The 21367-nt window shown below is 49.2% G+C and overlaps 1 protein-coding gene across 1 annotated transcript in view; it reads right to left on the bottom strand.

The window, feature by feature from the left end:
* Positions 1 to 21367, bottom strand: part of LOC138297149 (adhesion G-protein coupled receptor F3-like) — a 385565-nt gene that overhangs the window by 221344 nt on the left and 142854 nt on the right. The window contains exons 5-6 of the mRNA XM_069236640.1: positions 5481 to 5539; positions 5240 to 5376 (exon numbers count right to left, since the gene is read on the bottom strand). Of these exons, the coding sequence (XP_069092741.1) occupies positions 5240 to 5376; positions 5481 to 5539 (196 nt within the window). The remainder of the gene's footprint in view (positions 1 to 5239; positions 5377 to 5480; positions 5540 to 21367) is intronic.

Below are 21367 nucleotides of genomic sequence, written 5' to 3'. Positions count from 1 at the left end.
ACAGTTCCTGGGGGAAGAAAGTACAGTGCAGTTTTGGAGGTAAGCAAGCAACTTACAGATTCAGTCTCTGGGGCATAGGTAGCCCATCGTTAGGGGTTCAAGATAACCCCACACACCCAGCACCAGCAACACAGGGCCAGTTACATGCAGAGGTCAACCAGGAGCCAAAATAACATGGGCCCCTATGGAGACAGGGGGTACTCTGGGTTCCGGTCTGCTTGCAGGTAAGTACCCACGTTGTCGGAGGGCAAACCAGGGGGGTTTAGAGGAGCACTGTGGGGGTCCCCAAGGTGGCACCAAACATGCACCCTCAGCGGCACGGGGCACGGGGTCCCAATGGAACTCTATGGGGGGACCCCAGGGGTCACTTAGGAGCTGCAGGCAAGGCACAAGGGGGCCTCTCAGGCACGCCACCGACTGGATATGGTGAAGGGCCGACTGTTGGTCACTGCTGCACCGGTCGTCGGTTTCTCTCGAGTCTAGGGGCTGCGGGTGCAGTGCTTCTCCAGACATCGGACATCTTCATCCCGGGTAGTCGCGGTCAGGGTGGTCTTCGGGATTCCCTCTGCAGGTGTCATCGTGGAGGGGTGGAGAGGTCAGCCCAGGGTGGACACTTGGTCGGAATCGCCTGGGGATCCTCTCTGGATAGATGTGCCACCTGGACACGGGCCATGGGCGTCGGGTGCAGAGTGGTTTTAGACTTATGCTTCTGATGCTTCTGGAAGGAGGTGAGAGTCCCTTGGAAGTAGTTTCCTCTTATTTTTTTTGGACAGGTCTGCTGTCCATGGGAGTTTCTTGGTCATGCAGGCAGTCCCCTGAAGGCTTTTCATGGGTCACTGGTCCTGTAGAATACGTCGCTTTTCTTGTATGGGGTCTTTGAAGCAGGAGACGGGCCAGTAGGGCTGGGGACGAGTCAGTTGTTGTCTCCTTTTCTTCTCTGCAGGGTTTTTCAGCTCAGCCGTCCTTCTTCTTTTCCTGAGGTCATCAGGAATCTGACTAGCTTGGTTCAGGGAGCCCTTAAATACAAGATTTAGGGGCATTTTTAGAGGTCAGAGGGCAGTAGCCAATGACTACTGTACCATGGGGGTGGCTACATCCTTCCCGTGCCCTCTCCCTTTGGGGAGGGGGCACATTCCTAACCCTATTAGTCCCTGTTTTCCAAACCAAGATGGAGGATTCTGCAAGGAGGAGGTCACTTCAGCTCTGGACACCTAAGGGATGGTCCTGGCTGAGGTGGTGACTCCTCCCTGTTTTTCCTAATTATCCCTCTGGTCTTGCTGCCAAAAGTGGGGGCTTGTCCGGGGAGCAGGCATCTCCACTAGCTGGAGAGCCCTGGGGCACTGTAACTCCAGGCTTGAGCCTTTGGGTCTCACCGCCAGGTGTTACAGTTCCTGCAGGGGGAGGTGTGAAGCACATCCACCCAGGGCAGGCTTTGTTTCTGACCACAGAGTGCACAAAGGCACTCACCCCATGTGGTCAGAAACACGTCTGGAAGTGGCAGGCTGGCACAGACCGGTCAGTCCTACACTACCAGGTTGGCTCACATACAGGGGACATCTCTAAGATGCCCTCTGAGTGCATTTTTCAATAAATCCCACACTGGCATCAGTGTGGGTTTATTGTGCTGAGAAGTTTGATAACAAACGTCCCAGTTCTCAGCGTACCCATTATGGTGCGGTGGAGTTCGTAATGGCAAACTCCCAGACCATATGCTCAAAATGGCTTCCCTGCACTTAAAATGTATAAGAATTGACTTAGACACTGTAGGGGCATATTGCTCCTCCAGCTATGCCCTCACCTGTGGTATAGTGCACCCTGCCTTGCGACTTACCTATGCCACAAGCAGTGATTTTGGGGGCATGGCACCCTGAGAGGGGTGCCATATTGACTTTGCCTTTTTCTCCACACCAGCACACACAAGCTGTAAGGCAGTGTGCATGGGCTGAGTGAGGGCTCCCCCAGGTTGGCATAATACATGCTGCACCCCTTGGGGACCTTCCCTGGCCACAGGACCCTTGCTAACACCGGTACCTTTTATAAGGGACTTAACTGTGTGCCAGGGCTGTGCCAACTGTGGAAACAAAGGTACAGTTTTAGGGAAAGAACACTGGTGCTGGGGCCTGGTTAGCAGGATCCCAGCACACTTTCAGTCAACGTTTGCATCAACACTACGCAAAAAGTTGGGGGCAACCATGCCAACAGTGGCATCTTCCTACACTGTGGAACTGAGATGCTTTATCAACAAAGTTGCCTGAGGTGAGAAGATGTTCAAGCAGTTTAAATTAGTATACATGTAGTCGTCCAATAGTTCTTTTTGAAGAGCTTTGCCGAAAATGTTTCCTAATATCAAATTAATCCTGCTGTACATTCGCCCTGGAGGTCGATGAGACTTAAAGCGAGGGTGATCTTGCTTAAAGTCTTATCGACCTCCAGAACAAATGTACTCAGAGGACTCTTAAAGCTCAGAGGACACCATGAAGCTATGTGGTCTGTCTTGAGCATCCAAACAAGGCCTAAAGTTCTATTTCCCAATATGACTGTGGGGAGCACACAGTATGACAGAATCTACTGACAAACTTTTAAGAGTGTTTTATTCAGAAATGAGGACCTGGATGCTCATAGCAGCAGCTAGCTAAATCTTGAAATTGTGTTCTATAGAATCTAGACGTGGTACATCCTTGTGAGATATCACCAGAATACACCCACTATATCCACCAGTATTGAAACTTTTCAAAAGGTGATCCTGAAGAAGGTGGACAGACATTTCTTTTATTCCACCGAAATGGGCGTTGAGTGATTTTCAGTGAACATCCTAATCTGCAACACAACAACGGTCGAAATTGGAGATCTTTTTTCACGTTGCATTTTGTAGTGTATGTGATGAGTTGGCTGGGGTAGTGATGCATGGTATGAATTAGTAGATGAATGCCTGAGTACAAATGCAGGTGTGAGTGGGAGTGTCATATTGGTAAGGGGGTGGTAAAAGTATATAGATGTTATGTAATTATTCATGTCCAGTTTTAAGAAAATATGTAAATAGTGATTTTTCTGGTTGATTATTGTATGTTTTAAAGAAGGAATGAAATGTATAGAATTAATAATTGTATAAAGGAGCAAAATACGATGAAATAAAATATATGGATCTTATTAAAGTGAACAAATGACAAAATAAACAAATTAATATAAATGTGAATGTAGAAAGAGTACTTCTTCTGGGCAGACCGTTGTGAGCTGCTTTCAAGCCATAAGTGAAGAAATTCAGGTCAAGTTGGATTTTACATGTTCATTCATGACCTAAGCGATGACAGTGTCATGCAGTTACGAGGAACTGTTCACATAGACACATCATTTGATTCTCAATACCATATCAGCGCCATACATTCAGATGTAGATTCAGAAAAAGCCAACATATCCCTAGTGACCGAGTTAGTAGATAGGCAAACCCATCCCGGGAGGCAATTGTTAACCATGGAGTTAACTTTCTGAGGAAGAATTCCTCTTCATGAAAGTGTGTTTTGCAATGTAAAGAAGTCCAAAATCTTATAGCGTACTATTAGAATTGTCATAGATACTTCTGGCTAGTTGATTGATTCTTGCTGCAGTGTATCTGCAAGATGGACCCATCTAATTATGGCTACAGGGTAACACAAATCTATAAAACACGGCTTCAACAAAGCAGGGGTCTAGAATTGCATTATTTATTGCTGGAGAAGCCAGTGTACTCAGACAGCACCGTGATGTGCAGTCACACGGGCGAACTCCTCATCCCGAACAGAAAGCAAGAACATGCTGATCTAGTTCAAAGACAAAGGACTTTAAAACCCTACTAAGGGATTTGGCTCCAGACTGTCGGAAAAGTATCATGGTGACCTCACTCAAGATTCCAACAAACGTCTGCCTCTACTGCCCATCCTAGACGACAAAAGAAAGCCTCACAGTTAATAAAGCTCAGTCTTGGTATCCCAGTAAACTGAAGCCAAACACTGGCACACAGAAACTGCGTGTTAATGATAGCACTACCAGCCTCAGCCCAATCACTGTTAATGTGGCATGGTGGAAAGGAAAGGTTGCTTCTTTTACCATAGCAAACCTCTGGGATTTCTTTGAATCAATCATACCTATGACCTCCAAATCTAGAAAATGGCTATTAACAACTCACAGGTTCTGTTTTGAGTCCAGACTGTAAGCAACACTGCAATACTCAGAGGTTGTGTATATGTATCTGAAACATTAAGCAGATGGAAAGTGGCTTGCATGACCCTTTTGACACTCTCTCAAGTATGAGCCTGCTTGCATTCACCTCCGCATTTTGTTACCCATTGCTATTGAATATTACAGTGGTTCACTGACCTAAACAGAAACAAACACAGGAATGATGTGACATAATGAGCTGTTTCCTGAAACTTGTATATATATATATATATATATATATATATGTATATATATATATATATGTATATATATATATATATATATATATATATATATATATATATATATATATATAAAAATTCTTTTTTTTTTTTTCCAACATGACCAGCAGGACAATTGTAATAGAGACAAGTGCAAAAGCAGTACAAAGTAAAATAGGCAGACTGAGCGAATAACACAAACCAGAGCAGTAATTTCCTTTGCAAGTGACCTGAATGTGGCACTAAATGCATTACTTACCAATCAAAGATACTAACAATGCTCAGCAAAATAGTTCACAAACCCACCACGTAAAATGCAAGTGTGCACATTCGATGGTCCAATGTCTATACCCTTCTAGCATCTCATGGGGTCAAAATCTGTACTAGCCTTGTCTTCAAACCTGCAGAATACCCATATGTCCCATAGAAGGTGGTAGGATGGCACTGTGAGTTTAAGGCTCATTGCTGAGACAGGCAGTAGCCTGAGGTACACAAGTTCAAATCCCAGAAAGCCAAGGCAGCCCTCTGTCATTCTGAGGGTAGCAAATTGAGTGTTGTATATTTGGGTACTAACATCACCTGTTGTTTATAGTGTTGCCAAATGAGATGAAGTGGTATGTAAAAAGATTTCTATTATTGTTAGATAGCCAAAGACTCTGTAGGGAATTAACTGCGGCTTGTCAATGAAGCAACCCTAGCCCCAAGGGATCCATGTGGGAAAGCTGAGCAGCTGTTAACGTTTATAGTTGAACTATTGTATGCTTTGAGACAGGTATATGGTGTGAATGTACCTGCAGTAGGTTGGTGAAAGAAATTATGAAGTTTACCTTTTGTGGTTGCTTTAGATGCCAACACGTTGGGTATCGTCCCGGAGGCAGCATTAGTACTTGCTTCGAACAGCTCACCAGATATAGGTGCATTGAGGGTCAAGGTGTAATTCGCTGCAACTCCACTGACAAGTGCACTGTTCAAATGGAGGTAAAATTCATACAATTTAAAAAAGAAAATCAGCATAACACCTAAGGGTGCTGCTGAAAAGACGTTATAAAATGATTTATTTATGCTCACCTGAAGCCAACAAATGTAACATTGAGGAGTTGACTGTTTTTTTCATAGCCCTTAATTAGCTAAAAAACAAAATGTGGTATTTACATAGATTTACTGTTAAATTATGCAGAAAGAAATGGCACATTTCATATGAAAGTTTAACATGCAGTAGAACACACACTACAGAGATGCATTCTTTTACTGAGGGTGAATATCCAAATAGCTGCCTCAACAGAGCTAGGTGGAGGCAATGCCCTACTCTGTGGCCTCCCTGTAACAGTGTGAGACCCTAAAAAGCTGTGCAGTGCAGCACAGCAACTCTCTGCATTGCACTAGGGGGAAACACGGCACACAGCATGTAGTATTGTGTTCCAGCTCATGGTGGAGCTACCCTGGCAGTTCGGACTGGGCTGCTCTTGATTGAGCAGGGTCAGAACTGATTTGCATATGGCTGGTACAAAGTGAGATGGCATGGCTTCTAAAATAGAAATGGATTGAGTTGCGGCTCAATGTAATTACTAGTGGCTCAGAATAATTCAAGCATTCTATCCATCACTCTTTTGTATATTTAAGTGCAATGGGTATGCCACAATGAGGGCCCCTTGATCACTGTGACACTGGAGTCAAGCTGCACCTGACTGACAATACGCAGAGTGAAACCGATCTTGGGTTGCTGGTGTAGCAGCTCAGGGAGGACCTAGTCTGTTAGTTCTAGTTGCACTGTTCCTAGTGGAACAAGGTGAAGACTGATTAGGACATGGTTCAGTCCAAACAGAGGTGTCACAGTGTGCAAAATAATGATGGACTGGGATGTGGCCATAGGTAATTAACAGTAGCTGAGATTAATTCAAGCATTCTTTCTTTCACTTTTTTGTATACTTCAGTGCCATGTCCTATTTACAAATATATGGCACTGGTTTGTTACCGCCTGGACTGGTGCTCAAACAGGCTGAACAGCACCACACATACACCTCTGCACCATAGTACAAAGGTATTTGCCTGATGTCTAGATAAGGTTTAATACAGGAATATTTCCTTTCCAGTACAAAACACTATGCTTAAAAGAAATTTGAAAACTTTGTATATGTGCTGTTCAGTGCAAAACACATACATTTTATTATTAATTGCAAACTTTGTTAGCAGATTATGGGGGTCATTCTGACCTCGGCGGTAAAAGGCGCTTACCGCCGGTCAGAAGACCGCCATAACACCGCCGCGGCCGCGGAAAGCCGCCACGGTCATTCTGACCCACAACGGCCAAACCTCCAAAAATCCGACCTCCACTGCAGGCCGCCACATCAGCGGGCAGCGATAAACTGGAGATGACCAAACCTCCACCGTCACGCCAACAGAAATACGCCCATGCCATTTCGACCCACGAATCAACGCGGCGGGTTTTCCAACGCGGTATTCCATTGGCGGTACACACCGCCGCGGTCAAAATACACACACAGCACCAAAACACAGGCACATTGGACAATTACAAATACACACACCTGATACACATACACAACCCACTCCCACACAATCAATCAACTATAAAACACACCCCCACATCACCCACAAACCCCTACGACCACAATTACTGAGAGAAGGAGAGAGAGACACAGCAGACAATCCATAGCAATACACACTGAGGCACACTACACCATCACACACACCACATAGTAGCACAAAGGACCACACACCAACATACTCATCATCACATACACCACCCCACACCTCCCCCACACCACCCCATGGCACCCCAAAGGCACCCACGCTTTTCGGACCAAGAACTCCGGGTCATGGTGGAGGAAATCCTAAGAGTGGAACCCCAGCTCTTCGGCTCACAGGTGCAGCACACCAGTATAGCTAGGAAGGCGGAGCTATGGCAGCGGATCGTGGACAGGGTCAACGCGGTGGGACAGCATCCCAGGAATAGGGAGGACATCCGCAAACGATGGAACGACCTACGGGGGAAGGTCCGATAGATGGTCTCCAGGCACAACATCGCGGTCCAGAAGACTGGCGGCGGACCCCCACCCACCCCTCCCGAATTTACATCATGGGAGCAAGAGGTCTTCAACATCCTGCATCCTCAGGGCCTCGCAGGAGTAGCCGGAGGAATGGACTCTGGTAAGTCCAATCTCAACTACTATATCCCCCCCACCCCACCAGCATGCCAACCCACACCCCCACCCGCACCCCCAACCCCCCAGCACACATCCTCCCTGACAATGTCTCACCAGCACAACCCACCCATCCCAACACCAACTCCTGCATGCCAACACAATCCATGGACACCCATCACCCAAGCATGACCACTGCACTTACCCCCCCCCCACTAACTACCCTCACAACACCTCCCTCAAGGGAATGCCTGCACTGGGGGACGAGGGCACCCATAACACGCACGCCATTGCACACACAGAAACAATAACCAAACTCTCTTACACCATGCAGGACCCGAACGCCAACACACCAGCCAGGAGGGTCCAGAAATGTCCATCCCACCCCCGGAACAGGCCCACAGTGAGGACAGCAGCTCTGTCGACACTGAACCTGATGACCAGCCCGGACCATCGGGGACCTCTGGGCAGTCGGTTCCCCTCAGGCAGCCACACCAGACCCGACCCCCTCTGCCAACACCAGCACAGCTCCCACCCAGCGGGCCCATGCCTCTGTCTCTAGGACACGTCAATCAGCGGTGTGTCTGCCACTACAGGGCACCCAGGCTAACCCAACACCCCAACAACAACAGGGACCTGGGGGCAGTGGGAGCGGGCACACCGTCCAGGAGACAGAGGCCGGGGGAAACCGGGCAACTCGGAGGGCTGCTGTGCGACAGGGGGGGGAGGAGAGGCCCAGGGAACCCACTCTCCAAGAGGCCCTCACCACCATCATGGGGGCCTACCACCACTCCCAAGAGACGATGGCGACGGTACTGTCCAGGTTCACGGAGATCCGGGCACAGCAGGAGGAACGCTACATGGGGTTCAGGGAGGAGCTGAGAATCATCGGGACCGCAATGGGGACCATCGTCCTGGCCCTCAACAGGATAGAAGACGCGTTGCGGGACCATGTGGCACCACACAGGGCCCCTGTCACTAGCCCGGACCAGGAACAGCCTACCACCTCCGCCGGCGCTAGTGGACAGGAGGCCCCAACACCACGACAGGCCACCAGAACCCCACCTCCTCCTGAAGAACAACCACCCTGTAAGAGGAGCCTGAGATCCAAAAAAAAGACAGAGTAGGATGTCAAGACCCCCGCCAGCAGGACATACCCCCTGAACTCTTCCCACCTTCCCACATTGCCACCCTGTCCAACCATGAACTGCCTCTGCTCCATCCTTCCACAGGCAAAAGGACAATGCACCTGTGAGACTGAGAACTGGACTCTGCCATGGACATTACTCCACCCCCACCCATCACCCTTATAATCACATGTACCAATATCTAGCACTGTAAATAAATCACATATTGCACACAAATCAGTTTGGAGTCATGCTGTATTATTAGCAAATGTATTACATATTACTGTTCAATATCTGTTCTGTCAATTAGTGATGACAACATACCAATGTCAATACGCTGTAGTTCATGGGCAAACCAAGCAGAAGTCAGGCACTGAGTCATACAGCACTGAGAAGGGAAGGGAAAAACAAAAATTACCCAAATAGATCTGGTGGGAACTACAGAAAGTACAGATGCAGGAGGCTATAAGCAATTGTGAAATGGCGTGGGTGATTCTTACCTGGGTGTTACTGGAAATACTGTTGTATCACTCTGTCCCTATTGTCTGTGTCGTCCTCTGAGTCTTCCTCCTCTTCACTCTCCACAGGCTCCACGGCTTCTACAACACCACCATCTGGACCATCCTCCTGCAGGAAAGGCACCTGGCGTCGCAAAGCCAGGTTGTGAAGCATACAGCACGCCACGATGATATGGCACACCTTCTTTGGTGAGTACATTAGGGATCCACCGGTCATATGCAGGCACCTAAACCTGGCCTTCAGGAGGCCAAAGGTTCGCTCAATCACCCTCCTAGTACGCCCATGGGCCTCATTGTAGCTTTCCTCTGCCCTTGTCCGGGGATTCCTCACTGGGGTCAGTAGCCACGGCAGGTTGGGGTAACCAGAGTCACCTATTAGCCACACACGTTGTCTCTGTAGCTGCTCCATCACATAGGGGATGCTGCTATTTCGCATCACATACGCGTCATGCACTGACCCTGGGAACTTGGCATTTACATGGGAGATGTACTGGTCAGCCAAACAGACCACCTGGACATTCATTGAATGATAACTTTTTCTGTTTCGGTACACCTGCTCATCGTCCTTTGGGGGTACCAAAGCCACATGGGTCCCATCTATGGCACCAATGATGTTGGGGATATGTCCAAGGGCATAGAAATCACCCTTCACTGTAGGCAAGTCACCCTCCTCTGGGAAAATGATGTAGCTCTGCATGAGTTTCATCAGGGCAGACAACACTCTGCTCAAAATCTTAGAAAACATAGGCTGAGACATTCCAGATGACATGGCCACTGTGGTCTGGAATGACCCACTTGCCAAAAAATGGAGGACTGACAAAACCTGCACCAGAGGGGGAATCCCTGTGGGTTGGCGGATGGGGGACATCAGGGCTGGCTCCAGCTGGGCACACAGTTCATGGATAGTGGCACGGTCAAGTCTGTATCGAAGTATTATATGGCGTTCTTCCATTGTCGACAGGTCCACCGCCGGTCGGTACACGCGAGGATTCCTCCTTCTCATCGCAAGTCCCTGCGGAAGGTGCCTAGGAAGGACAACATGAAGCACAGAGTCAGCCAAACCACAGGTACGTACAGACAGCTTGCACAGTTAAAGAATGGCAATGGGTTGAAAGGCGTGTATGTGTGGCAATGCAAGGCCTAGGCCTGTGTGTCGCAGTCAAAATTAAGCCATGTAGGCCCTTGAAATGGCGGCTGCCTGACCTGTGAAGTGGGACAATGGGATGTGAGGTCAATGCGCTGGCGGGGCACACCGTGGCGGTAGGCGGTCGAAGACCGCGGCGCAAAGCCGCATTGGTTAACATTGAAGCCTATGGGTTTCAGGAGCCAAAGACGAAGTGCGCCGGTGGTCGCGGTACGCACCGCCGCGGTACGCACCGCCGCGGGCGTGACCGCCATTTTCTATCTGCTTAATCACTCGAGACCTGATCATCCACAGGAGAGGACCTATACTGCAAGTGCTGCTGTGACCTCGGTCTGGAAGATACAATGGCTGCTGCGACTGGGGAAAGGGCCCCTGCCTTCACGTCTGAAGAGTTGGAGAAGCTCGTGGATGGGGTCCTTCCCCAGTATGCGCTACTCTACGGTCCTCCAGACCAACAAGTGAGTACACCGGGTGCACATGGAATGGGCTATGCCTGTGTGGATTGGGGTGGATGTAAGTTGGTGGGGTGGGGGGCGAATGAGGAGTGCAACGCCCGACAGATGAGAGCATGTGCCATATGGCAAAGTTGGTGGGGGGGGCCAATTACATCTAACATGCAGGTCATTGATGATTTCCTCCTTTCCACCCTGTACATGTCAAACAGGTCAGCGCCCATCAGAAGATCGAGATTTGGCGTGCCATCGCCAAGGAAGTCCGGAACTTGGGGGTCCACAACAGACGGGGCACCCACTGCCGCAAGAGGTGGGAGGACATCCGCCGCGGAACAAGGAAGACAGCAGAAACACTGCTGGGGATGGCCTCCCAACCTAGGAGGGGTGCCAGTCGCACCATGACCCCCCTGATGTCCCGGATCCTGGCGGTGGCCAACCCTGAATTGGATGGGCGCTTTAAGACATCACAGCAGACACAAGGGGGTGAGTATCAGCACATTCTCCTATCTTTCTGCGCAGTGGAGGCGTCTGGGTGGGGGAGGAGTGCTGTGGGTGACATTAGGCCAGGGCGCTTTCTGTAGTGTAGTCCTCTCCCTTAGGCATGGCCCTGTGCCCCCGGCCCCCACCTCGGTAGGGTGACAAGTACAGCCATTGAAGGTCCAGCATCTCCCATGTGCGCGTTTGACGTCTCATGGCCTGTTGTCTTAGTCAGTAGTACTGAGTAGTGTACCCCAAATGCGCGGCTTAGTGCATTAGGCACCTGTGTCTGTCCTCTCCGCCAACGGTGTTGACATTGCATGCACTCAACCTGGTCTTCTTTTTTCTCCCCCCACTCTTTCTCTTCATCTTCTTGTGCATGTGTGCATTAGCATCATCAGGCGGAGGAGATTTGGCATCGGAGCACGAGGGAGCTGCAGGACACAAGGCCCCGGTGGGCCCAGGAACAGACACCGAGGGCACCAGTGATCCGGAGGGCGAGGGGAGCACCACGACGGGGACCGCTGGTGAGAGCAGCGAAAGCGACACGTCCTCGGATGGGAGCTCCCTAGGGGTGGCGGCAACATCCGTGCCCCCCGCCTCTACAGGTACAGCCGCCACCCAGCGCACCAGCCCCGCCCTCCCAGCAGCCCCTCAGTCTTCGCTCCGTGCCCGTTCGCCCAGGAAGGCGCGCGTCTCCTTCGCCCCAGGCACCTCAGCCCCTGCCCCTGTTGCCCCTGCTGCCCTCAGTGCGGAGCTCATTGACCTGGTAAGGACGCTCATTGTTGGGCAGACGACCCTTTTGAATGCCATCCAGGGTGTGCAAAGGGAGGTGCAACAGAGCAATGCGTACCTGGAGGGCATTCATTCGGGTCAGGCTGCCCATCAACGAGCGTTCACTGCTCTGGCCTCAGCACTGACGGCAGCCATTGTCCCTGTTTCCAGCCTCCCTCTTCTTACTGCCTCCAGCCTTTCTCTGTCTCCTGTTCCTCAGCCTATCCCATCCACACCATCAGACCAGCCTGCACACACCTCAACACCCAAGAGCAGCTCATCCAAACACAAGCACCACAGATCCCACAAACACTCACCCAAGCAACACCCAGATGCAGACATGCCAACAGCCACTGCCACCCCTGTGTCCCCCTCCTCCTCGTCTCCCTCCTCCCTCCCTGTGACGTCTACACTCACACCTGCATGCACCCCAACATCAGCCAGTGCTTCCATCACCACCTCACCCTCCAGTACAGTCCACACTCGTGCAGTCACCACCCCCACTGCCATTTACACGTCCCCTGTGTCCTCTCCCACTGTGTCTGTCACCCCCTCTTCCAAGACACACAAACGCAGGCAGCCACCCACCCAACAGCCATCCACCTCACGACAGCCTACAGCACCAGCACCTTCACCCAATGACAGCACACCTGACTCTCCTACAACCACCTCCTCTACCTCCACTTCCATCTCCACTTCTCCTACCCTTTACCTTGGACCTAAAAAACTTTTCATGGCTAACCTTGACCTCTTTCCCCCCGATGAGCTCCCCCATCCATCTTCAAAGAGTCCCAAGAGCACCGCAGCCACCACCAGCCCAGCTTCGGGTGTCACTGTTGTGCATGGGTACTGGAGCCCACCCTTTGCCAGCAGTGACACATCGATCAGCAGCAAGGACACGTCCAGCCCCCCCCCGGCAAGAGGACCCGCAAAAACAAGGGCCGCCGTGCGAGGACCGACAGGGCTGCCCCCAAGGAGCAATGTGCGGCCACTTCACCACCCACACCATCTAGGGGAGGCAAGGGCCCGAGAGCCCCATCAAAGGAGCGGAAGGGCAGCAGGAGCGCGGAGAAGGTGGACCCCACATGCCACATCCCAGCTGGGAAGGAGGACACTAAGGAGGCCAGGAGTCCGTCCCCGAAGGGTCCAGAAACGTCACGGTCCGAGGGCGACTGAGCAGGGAGTCCAGGCCAGGTCTGGCTCCCTTGACCTGCTGGATGAGCACCGCTGAACAGGGCCCGCCGTGGAGAAGAGCACCGCTGAACAGGGCCCGCGGTGAAGAAGAGCACCGCTGAACAGGGCCCGCCGTGCAGAAGAGCACCGCTGAACAGGGCCCGCCGTGCAGAAGAGCACCGCTGAACAGGCCCCGCCGTGCAGAAGAGCACCGCTGAACAGGCCCCGCCGTGCAGAAGAGCACCGCTGAACAGGGCCCGCCGTGGAGAAAAGCACCGCTGAACAGGGCCCGCCGTGCAGAAGAGCACCGCTGAACAGGGCCCGCCGTGAAGAAGAGCACCGCTGAACAGGGCCCGCCGTGGAGAAGAGCACCGCTGAACAGGGCCCGCCGTGGAGAAGAGCACCGCTGAACAGGGCCCGCCGTGCAGAAGAGCACCGCTGAACAGGGCCCGCCGTGGAGAAGAGCACCGCTGAACAGGGCCCGCGGTGAAGAAGAGCACCGCTGAACAGGGCCCGCCGTGCAGAAGAGCACCGCTGAACAGGGCCCGCCGTGCAGAAGAGCACCGCTGAACAGGCCCCGCCGTGCAGAAGAGCACCGCTGAACAGGGCCCGCCGTGGAGAAGAGCACCGCTGAACAGGGCCCGCGGTGAAGAAGAGCACCGCTGAACAGGGCCCGCCGTGCAGAAGAGCACCGCTGAACAGGGCCCGCTGTGGAGAAAAGCACCGCTGAACAGGGCCCGCGGTGAAGATAGGCACCGCTGAACAGGGCCCGCGGTGAAGATAGGCACTGCTGAACAGGGCCCCGCCGTCTCAAGCACCGCTCCGCTGGGCCCTTCATCTCAAGCACCGCTCCGCTGGGCCCTTCATCTCAAGCACCGCTCCGCTGGGCCCCGCCGTCTCAAGCACCGCTCCGCTGGGCCCTTCATCTCAAGCACCGCTCCGCTGGGCCCTTCTTCTCAAGCACCGCTCCGCTGGGCCCTTCATCTCAAGCACCGCTCCGCTGGGCCCTTCCTGTCAAGCACCGCTCCGCTGGGCCCTTCTTCTCAAGCACCGCTCCGCTGGACCCTTCTTCTCAAGCACCGCTCCGCTGGGCCCTTCTTCTCAAGCACCGCTCCGCTGGCCCCCGCTGTCTCTCCACCTCTCCGCTGGGCCCTTCCTGTCAAGCACCGCTCCGCTGGGCCCTTCTTCTCAAGCACCGCTCCGCTGGACCCTTCTTCTCAAGCACCGCTCCGCTGGGCCCTTCTTCTCAAGCACCGCTCCGCTGGGCCCAGCCGTCTCAAGCACCGCTCCGCTGGGCCCCGCCGTCTCAAGCACCGCTCCGCTGGACCCTTCTTTTCAAGCACCGCTCCGCTGGGCCCTTCTTCTCAAGCACCGCTCCGCTGGGCCCTTCATCTCAAGCACCGCTCCGCTGGGCCCTTCCTGTCAAGCTTCGCTCCGCTGGGCCCCGCCGTCTCAAGCACCGCTCCGCTGGGCCCCGCCGTCTCAAGCACCACTCCGCTGGGCCCTTCTTCTCAAGCACCGCTCCGCTGGGCACCGCCGTCTCAATCACTGTTTATGGTTCACTGTGCCCACCATGCCTCCTCCTTGACCAGTGGAGACTGTCATCCACCTGATGGACTGTGGCTTTGCACTCCCGAGGATGGTCCAGTGGGCATGGTGGCTCCTCGTGGATCTGGCGTTGTGGACTCATGTGGCTGTGGTGCCCCCCCCTTCCCTTCCCCCTGAGGTGCCTGTAGTTTTTACATCTGATGCCCCTGCAGTGTTCTCTCCAAAGGACTCAGGTCTCCTGTGTGGGCTTTGCCCTTGTTTCTCAAAACTTTGGCCCATGGACATGATGAATTCGTAGGATGTGCAGGACTTGTTACTTCAGTTATACACTGATGTGTATGTCATTTGTTTTCTTGTGAATATCTTTCATGGTTGTACGATATTTTTCAGGAGCTTTTTGGTACATAAATATTTATTCCAAATTTGATTATGTCCTAGCATTTTTCTGGGGTGTTTGGGTGGTGTCACTGTGACTTGTTGCTCTGCATTGGTGTGTACATAGTTGGGGGGGGGGTCGCATATGTGTGTGCCCGTAACCTTTCGTCCTCCCCCCTCCCGTGTGTCGTAGGTGCAGTACTCACTGTTGTCGTCTGCGCCGGACTTCGTACTCGTGGTAGATGAGAAGGTAGACGAGAGCAGGTAGGATGTTTAATTCGGGTTCCATGCTGTCCTCCTTCCTCCTGGAGTGCGTAGTGGTGAGCGTTTTCCCGTTCGTAGTCTGTTTCCGCCGTGTTTTTATCGGCGGTGCTCCCGCCCCGGAAAAGGTGGCGGATTGGTGAGTTGTGATAGTGTGGGCGGTACATTGTCTGCCGCCTGGCTGTTGGCGGTGACCGCCGCGCTGTTTGTTTGTACCGCCGTGGCGGGCGGAGTGTTAAAGTGGCTGTCTGTGTTTGCGGTTCCCGCCAGGGTCAGAATTCCATATTTTTTACCGCCAGCCTGTTGGCGGGTTGGCCGCCGCTTTAACACCGACCGCCAGGGTTAGAATCACCCCCTATATTGCATATGACAGCGATGCCCATTTCTTTTTCTGCACACATACAACTTTAAACTAATAAATCATAAATCAAAATAAATCATATTCATTTCTACTCATAATAATTCATTCTAATGATTAATGTATTTCAACATTATTAAATCAGATTAACATTTGATTAGGTTGCAATTGGCACAGCGTTCTCCCTGGTAGGCACAATGTCCACTATATTTAAAATGTGTACACTTTTGAAATACATATTAGTGCAGCTATACAATCTGAGCTTTTAAATGTGACTATAAAGTCGCCTATTGCTGACTTCTGTGCCAATAAAGCATTACTAAATTTTACGCTCCAACACCACTTACATATCCACACAATGACTCACACACCCACTCACACACCCATACAGTCACACCCACTCACAGATCCACATAACTACTCACACACCCACTTACAGCCGCTCCCACATCCACTCACAGACCCACACAGTCAGTCACACACCTACTTACACAACAACTTGCACACCCACTAACACAGCAGGAAATAGCATTAGTAAACCATATAAATTCCCTGAAAAAAACAAAGGCTACAGGGACATTACATTTAGGAAATACATTTTAAAAACCCTTAAATATTCACTGAAAAAAACAGAGGTTACAGGACATTATAGTTAGGTTCAGATTTTACACACACATCTATAGAAATTCAGCAGTTTTAGTTATAGTTATCTCAAGTAACTATAACTCATGTCCTAAGGTAACTATAACTCGTGCCCTTGCCATGCACCCCTAATTACCCCACATATTACATCACTCATGAAATCTTTTAGGACATCTTTTATAATAGTACTGCAACATCTGCAGTGAAATTATTGATGAGAAAACTTTGCATGGCTGGGGCATGAGTTATAGTGCCTTAGGTGGGGTGATCAGATGTCCCGGATTTCCCCGGACAGTTCCAGTTTTCAGAGGACTGTCCCAGTGTCCCGACACTTTTGTTAATTTTAAATAAATGTCCCAGTTTTGGGTCAAAGGTCAGGTCAACCTGTGAATCAGCAGCTGCAGCTCTTCCGCAATGGCGATGGAGCATCATCCCACTGGCTAGGAGCCAGCAGCTGAAAAATAAAACAATATTTTATTATTGTTTTATTTTTCAGCCGTTGGCTCAGCCAGTGTGTGCAGGCAGGGGCCGAGCTGGGCCATGGGAGGGAGGAGGAGGAGTGGAGTGCCCTTAAGTGCACATGTCAGTGGCCAACCTGATATGTGACCTTAGGTTTCTCCAACTGGGCAGTGTTGCACAGCCAGGTTGAAGAAACAGCACAGACTCTATTGCAGTGTCTGAGCGGATAACCAAGCCGTTCAGACCAGTCCTGGTGCTGCTCTCGTGCTAGGTATAGCAGGAGAGTAGCACCAGGATTGCATGGGAAGTCTGTGCTGGTGTCACAGGGACTGCTGGGACACCATCAGGAGCGAGAAAGGGAGCGAGGTGAATGGCAGTGGCAGGACAGGTAAGCCAGTTTTTTATTATTTCCCTCGTCCCTCTCCCCACCCCATTCTCGAGATTTGCGGTGGACACCACTGAGAATCAGAATTGAAAGGTATGTTCTTCTTACACATGCATATTGAAAGTCTTAAATAATTGAAGTCATTTATTGGTTTCTGCAGGGCAGCATGGGAGGAGGTCCACTACCTGCTCCCAGCAGCAGAGAGGCAGAGTAGGGAGGAGAGCATGAGGGCACAGGGTAGAGGTCTTGCCATCTTGCCAAAATGAGCCTAAAGGCTTTGGTTCTAATTTTATGTCGGATCTGTCCCAGTTTTTGCTCTTCAAAATCTGCTCACCCTGCCTTAGGGCATGAGTTATAGTTACCTGAGCCATCCAATTAATGTGTTAGTTTGTTTTATGGTTTACACAGTGAAAAGTAGCTGTTATATTATTTTCTACCTAATCCTGTACAGCCTAAGTACAGCTAATGAGTGCAAGGGTTTCCAAAACGCATGTGCCCCATATGCATCATAAGTGTGTAGAGGTGTTGTACATGTTATAAAGAAGAGGAACTTGGAATGCAGGAGACAGTTAATGACTTGTGTTCAGCATATTCCCCAAACGTTTTCTAGTTCTGCAGAAAATGTTCCTAACAGGGCAAAGTTTCTATGTAGTAGATACTAAGTCATGTAAGCACTCTTGAGTTAGAATATTTCTACATACCATCGAAGACTGTGTGCACCAGGCACTAAACTATGCACATGAGCTATTGTGCTTTAGAAGATGTGCTATCTGTAAAGTTTTCACAACAGTATGAAGTCTGCAGTTAGTATAATATTTAGCACCTTCAGACCTTGGTTATTTTAAATGAACAGTGTCTTTTGACAAGTGTTGCATAGAGTATACAATGTTCTAGTCGATTGTTTTAAAAACTCTATGGTACATTTCTTATGAGAGTTTCAATGTTTGCAAACAGTGTAGTACAGAGTAAACTCTCTTCTTAGAGTAAACACTACTCATATCAACTTCATTTGTCAATGTAGGTTTGGTGACTGTGAGGGGTTTGATATAGATAAAAGCTCTTCACAATAGAGCATTACCTTTGGAATAAACGTTAGGTATCTTGAGTAACTTGGCTTTCTCTGAACAGTTGTAAACATTTTGAACACCGCTTGCCATGAGGGTTTCCTATATATATGCGGTTGACTGTCAATGTTAACTAGGTTACCTGTGAAATGTATGATATACGGCCAATGTTGCACATAACACATGCTTGCTACACCTAAGGGAGTTGGCTCAGTAAAGGCATTAATGATCATTCTGAGCTATTTTGTACTTTCTTCCAGGCTTCCAATACAAAAATAACTTTGCTTCTGAAAATAATCTGAATGCTGCATGGAACAGCAATCTAAGAACTTTGGGTAGGCAACAGGTGAAAAAGCTGCAAGCCATCTGTTTATGTGGCATGGATGCTTGAATTCCCTCTGACCTTATATGTGCATGCCGAGGATTAATTGAGCAGAAATTTTTTATTGAGAGCTGCCTTTTATTATGTAACTTTATAGTATAGGGAACATAAATAAATTAGTTACGTGACTTAGGTATAAACAAACCATGTCATCCTGGGCCCCACCATCACTGCACGGGACGACTCCTGGTGGCCTAGCGCCCTCTGACCTGCCACTTCTTCAACCAACCAGGGACGCAACCTTGGCATCATCCTCAACTTATCACTTTCCAAGACCCACCAAGTCAATACCATCTCATCTGCATGCTTCCACACTCTCGGCCTACTCCGGAAGATCTTCAAGTGGATACCCATTGACGCAAAAAGGACAGTCACCCACACACTTTTCAGCAGTAAACCCGACTACAGCAACGCTCTCTATGCTGGAATCAACAAGAAACTCCAAACTAGACTTTTTCTTTTTCCTTTCCATTCTTTTTCTTTTTTTACCTTTCCTCCTTCTGTTCTTGCCTTCTTTCATTATTTTTCTTTTTCTCTCTTTCCTCTTCATCTTTTTGTTTCTTTTTCATCTATCTTTTCTACTCTTTGCCACTCTCTTTTTTCCTTTTCTTTCTTTATTTCTTTTTTTCATTTCTGCTTTCATTCTCTTTCTTCCATTGGCTTTCATTCTTTTTGATTTCTTTCCTACTAGCTCTCTTTCCTAGTAGCTCTTTCCTTTCTCTCATCCCTTGTTCTTTCTCTTTTCCCTCTCTTTTACTCTCTTTTCACCTCTCTTTCTTTCTTGCTTACCTTAGTTACTTCTTTCCTCCTTTTTTGTGTCTTTGTTTCTTTCACAACGAAAAGATGCTTGCTGCCAATGCTACACTGATTAATTTTTTAGATCAGTGTTAGCCATTAACTTTTGATGTTAATAAAATATGTGTATAACTTAGTTACTAATTTGGTTTTAGACATTTATACATTAGTCTGTGGGTGGTGTCATTCACATTTTTCTTCCACCCACTCCAATATGCATTAGGGTGCAATGTACCAGCCCACTTCAGCCACTGCCTGACTTCACATTACGGCATGCTGCCATTTCACAATGATAGCATCCACACACAAAGTAGTTTCCTTCAGTGTCAGGGACTGCTATGGGAATGTGGGGATTTTGTTTTAGATCAAACAAAGTTTTTGCCTGTAGCAAATAATGTTTTTAGACTGATAAGGGCCAGGCATATTACCAAACAATAAAGTTTGCAAAATATGATAAAACAAAACATAAATTGACAGAAGACCTGTGGCCAATGCCAGACCTAATGTCTTGCATTTGCATTGATATAACTAGTCTAAATCATCTACTTGCTCTCAATAGTGGATATGGGTGTATTAGCAGAAACCAACATCAATCAGTAATGTAGAAACTTTACAGGGAGAAGAACAAGCCCAGATTGAAACCAGGAGTAAATATACATCTGGATAGTCAGAAAAATAAACGTTGAGAATCTATTAATTAAAAAATGCAGGAAAACTGAAGGTTCTAGCACAAAGTGGTCAGTCTTATAAAGGACTGATGTTTTCGATTTTGACTCCTCAACAAAAAGGGACTTTACATTTTTTTGATCTCTCTACTCTCCTGAGGTCATTAGTACACTGACCTGGTAAGGAGGATTGTTGAGATAGATTGCTTGGGACATGGAAGAAGCTGATGTTCTGTCCGAGAGAACTGATTTGCGAAAAAAAGCAACATTAGGGCTTGGTGCATCAATATACCTTGGTCCCCAAGATGCACAGGAGGGGCAAAAGAATACCTGGGAGTCTGGATTTAACAGCTGTTAGAAATGGGGTCTCTGGTTGGCAGTCAGTTTGCACTCTGTCCAAGCAGTGACCCGCCCTCTAGTCAGGGCAATGAAGAAACACACGTAGACAACCCCTGCTTACACCCTTGATTGCTTGTGCCAAGCTGTCAGGCTTATCTCAGAAGCAATGTGTAAAGTATTTGTACCAACACACACAGTAATACAGTGAAAACACTACAAAATGGACACAACACCAGTTCAGAAAAATGCGTAATATTTATCTAAATCAAAACTAAAACGACAAAAATCCAACATACACAAGTCGATATACATTTTCAAAAGAATAAGGGCCAGATTTATCATTCTTTCAATAGCGATTACCAAATTGTGATTTTTCACGAATCACAATTAAGTAATCGCTATTGAAATGTATGAAACTCCAGGAGTTTCATATTGCAAGTCGCAAGGGCTCGCAAATGGACCTACCTCATTAATATTCATTGGGGATGGCTATAATCACAGGGATGGTGGCCTGCTAGGCTTAGCAGACCACCATGTCTGTGATTGCTTTTAAATAAAGCAATCTTTTTTTTTTATACAGCCCATTTTCCTTAAAGGAAAACATGATGCGTTTAAAAAAGAAAATTGAAAAGTTTTCTTTACATTTTTTAATAGTAGGCAGTGGTCCGTAGGACCACTGACTGCTCCTAAAAAATGCTTTCACGTGCATTCACAAAGGGGAAGTGGTGCATAGTTTTTCTTCCTCGCAAGTGAGCGATGCATCGATTTCCAGACGGGGCACCTCAGGTCCGTGTTGATTCACGATGACTTTGACTCTCAGGGACGATGCGTGAGAAATCCGGTTGCACGGTGTTAGAAA

This window comes from Pleurodeles waltl, chromosome 5 (assembly GCF_031143425.1).
Source record: "Pleurodeles waltl isolate 20211129_DDA chromosome 5, aPleWal1.hap1.20221129, whole genome shotgun sequence".
NCBI lineage: Eukaryota > Metazoa > Chordata > Amphibia > Caudata > Salamandridae > Pleurodeles > Pleurodeles waltl.
This window is presented reverse-complemented; position numbering and strand designations above follow the sequence as displayed.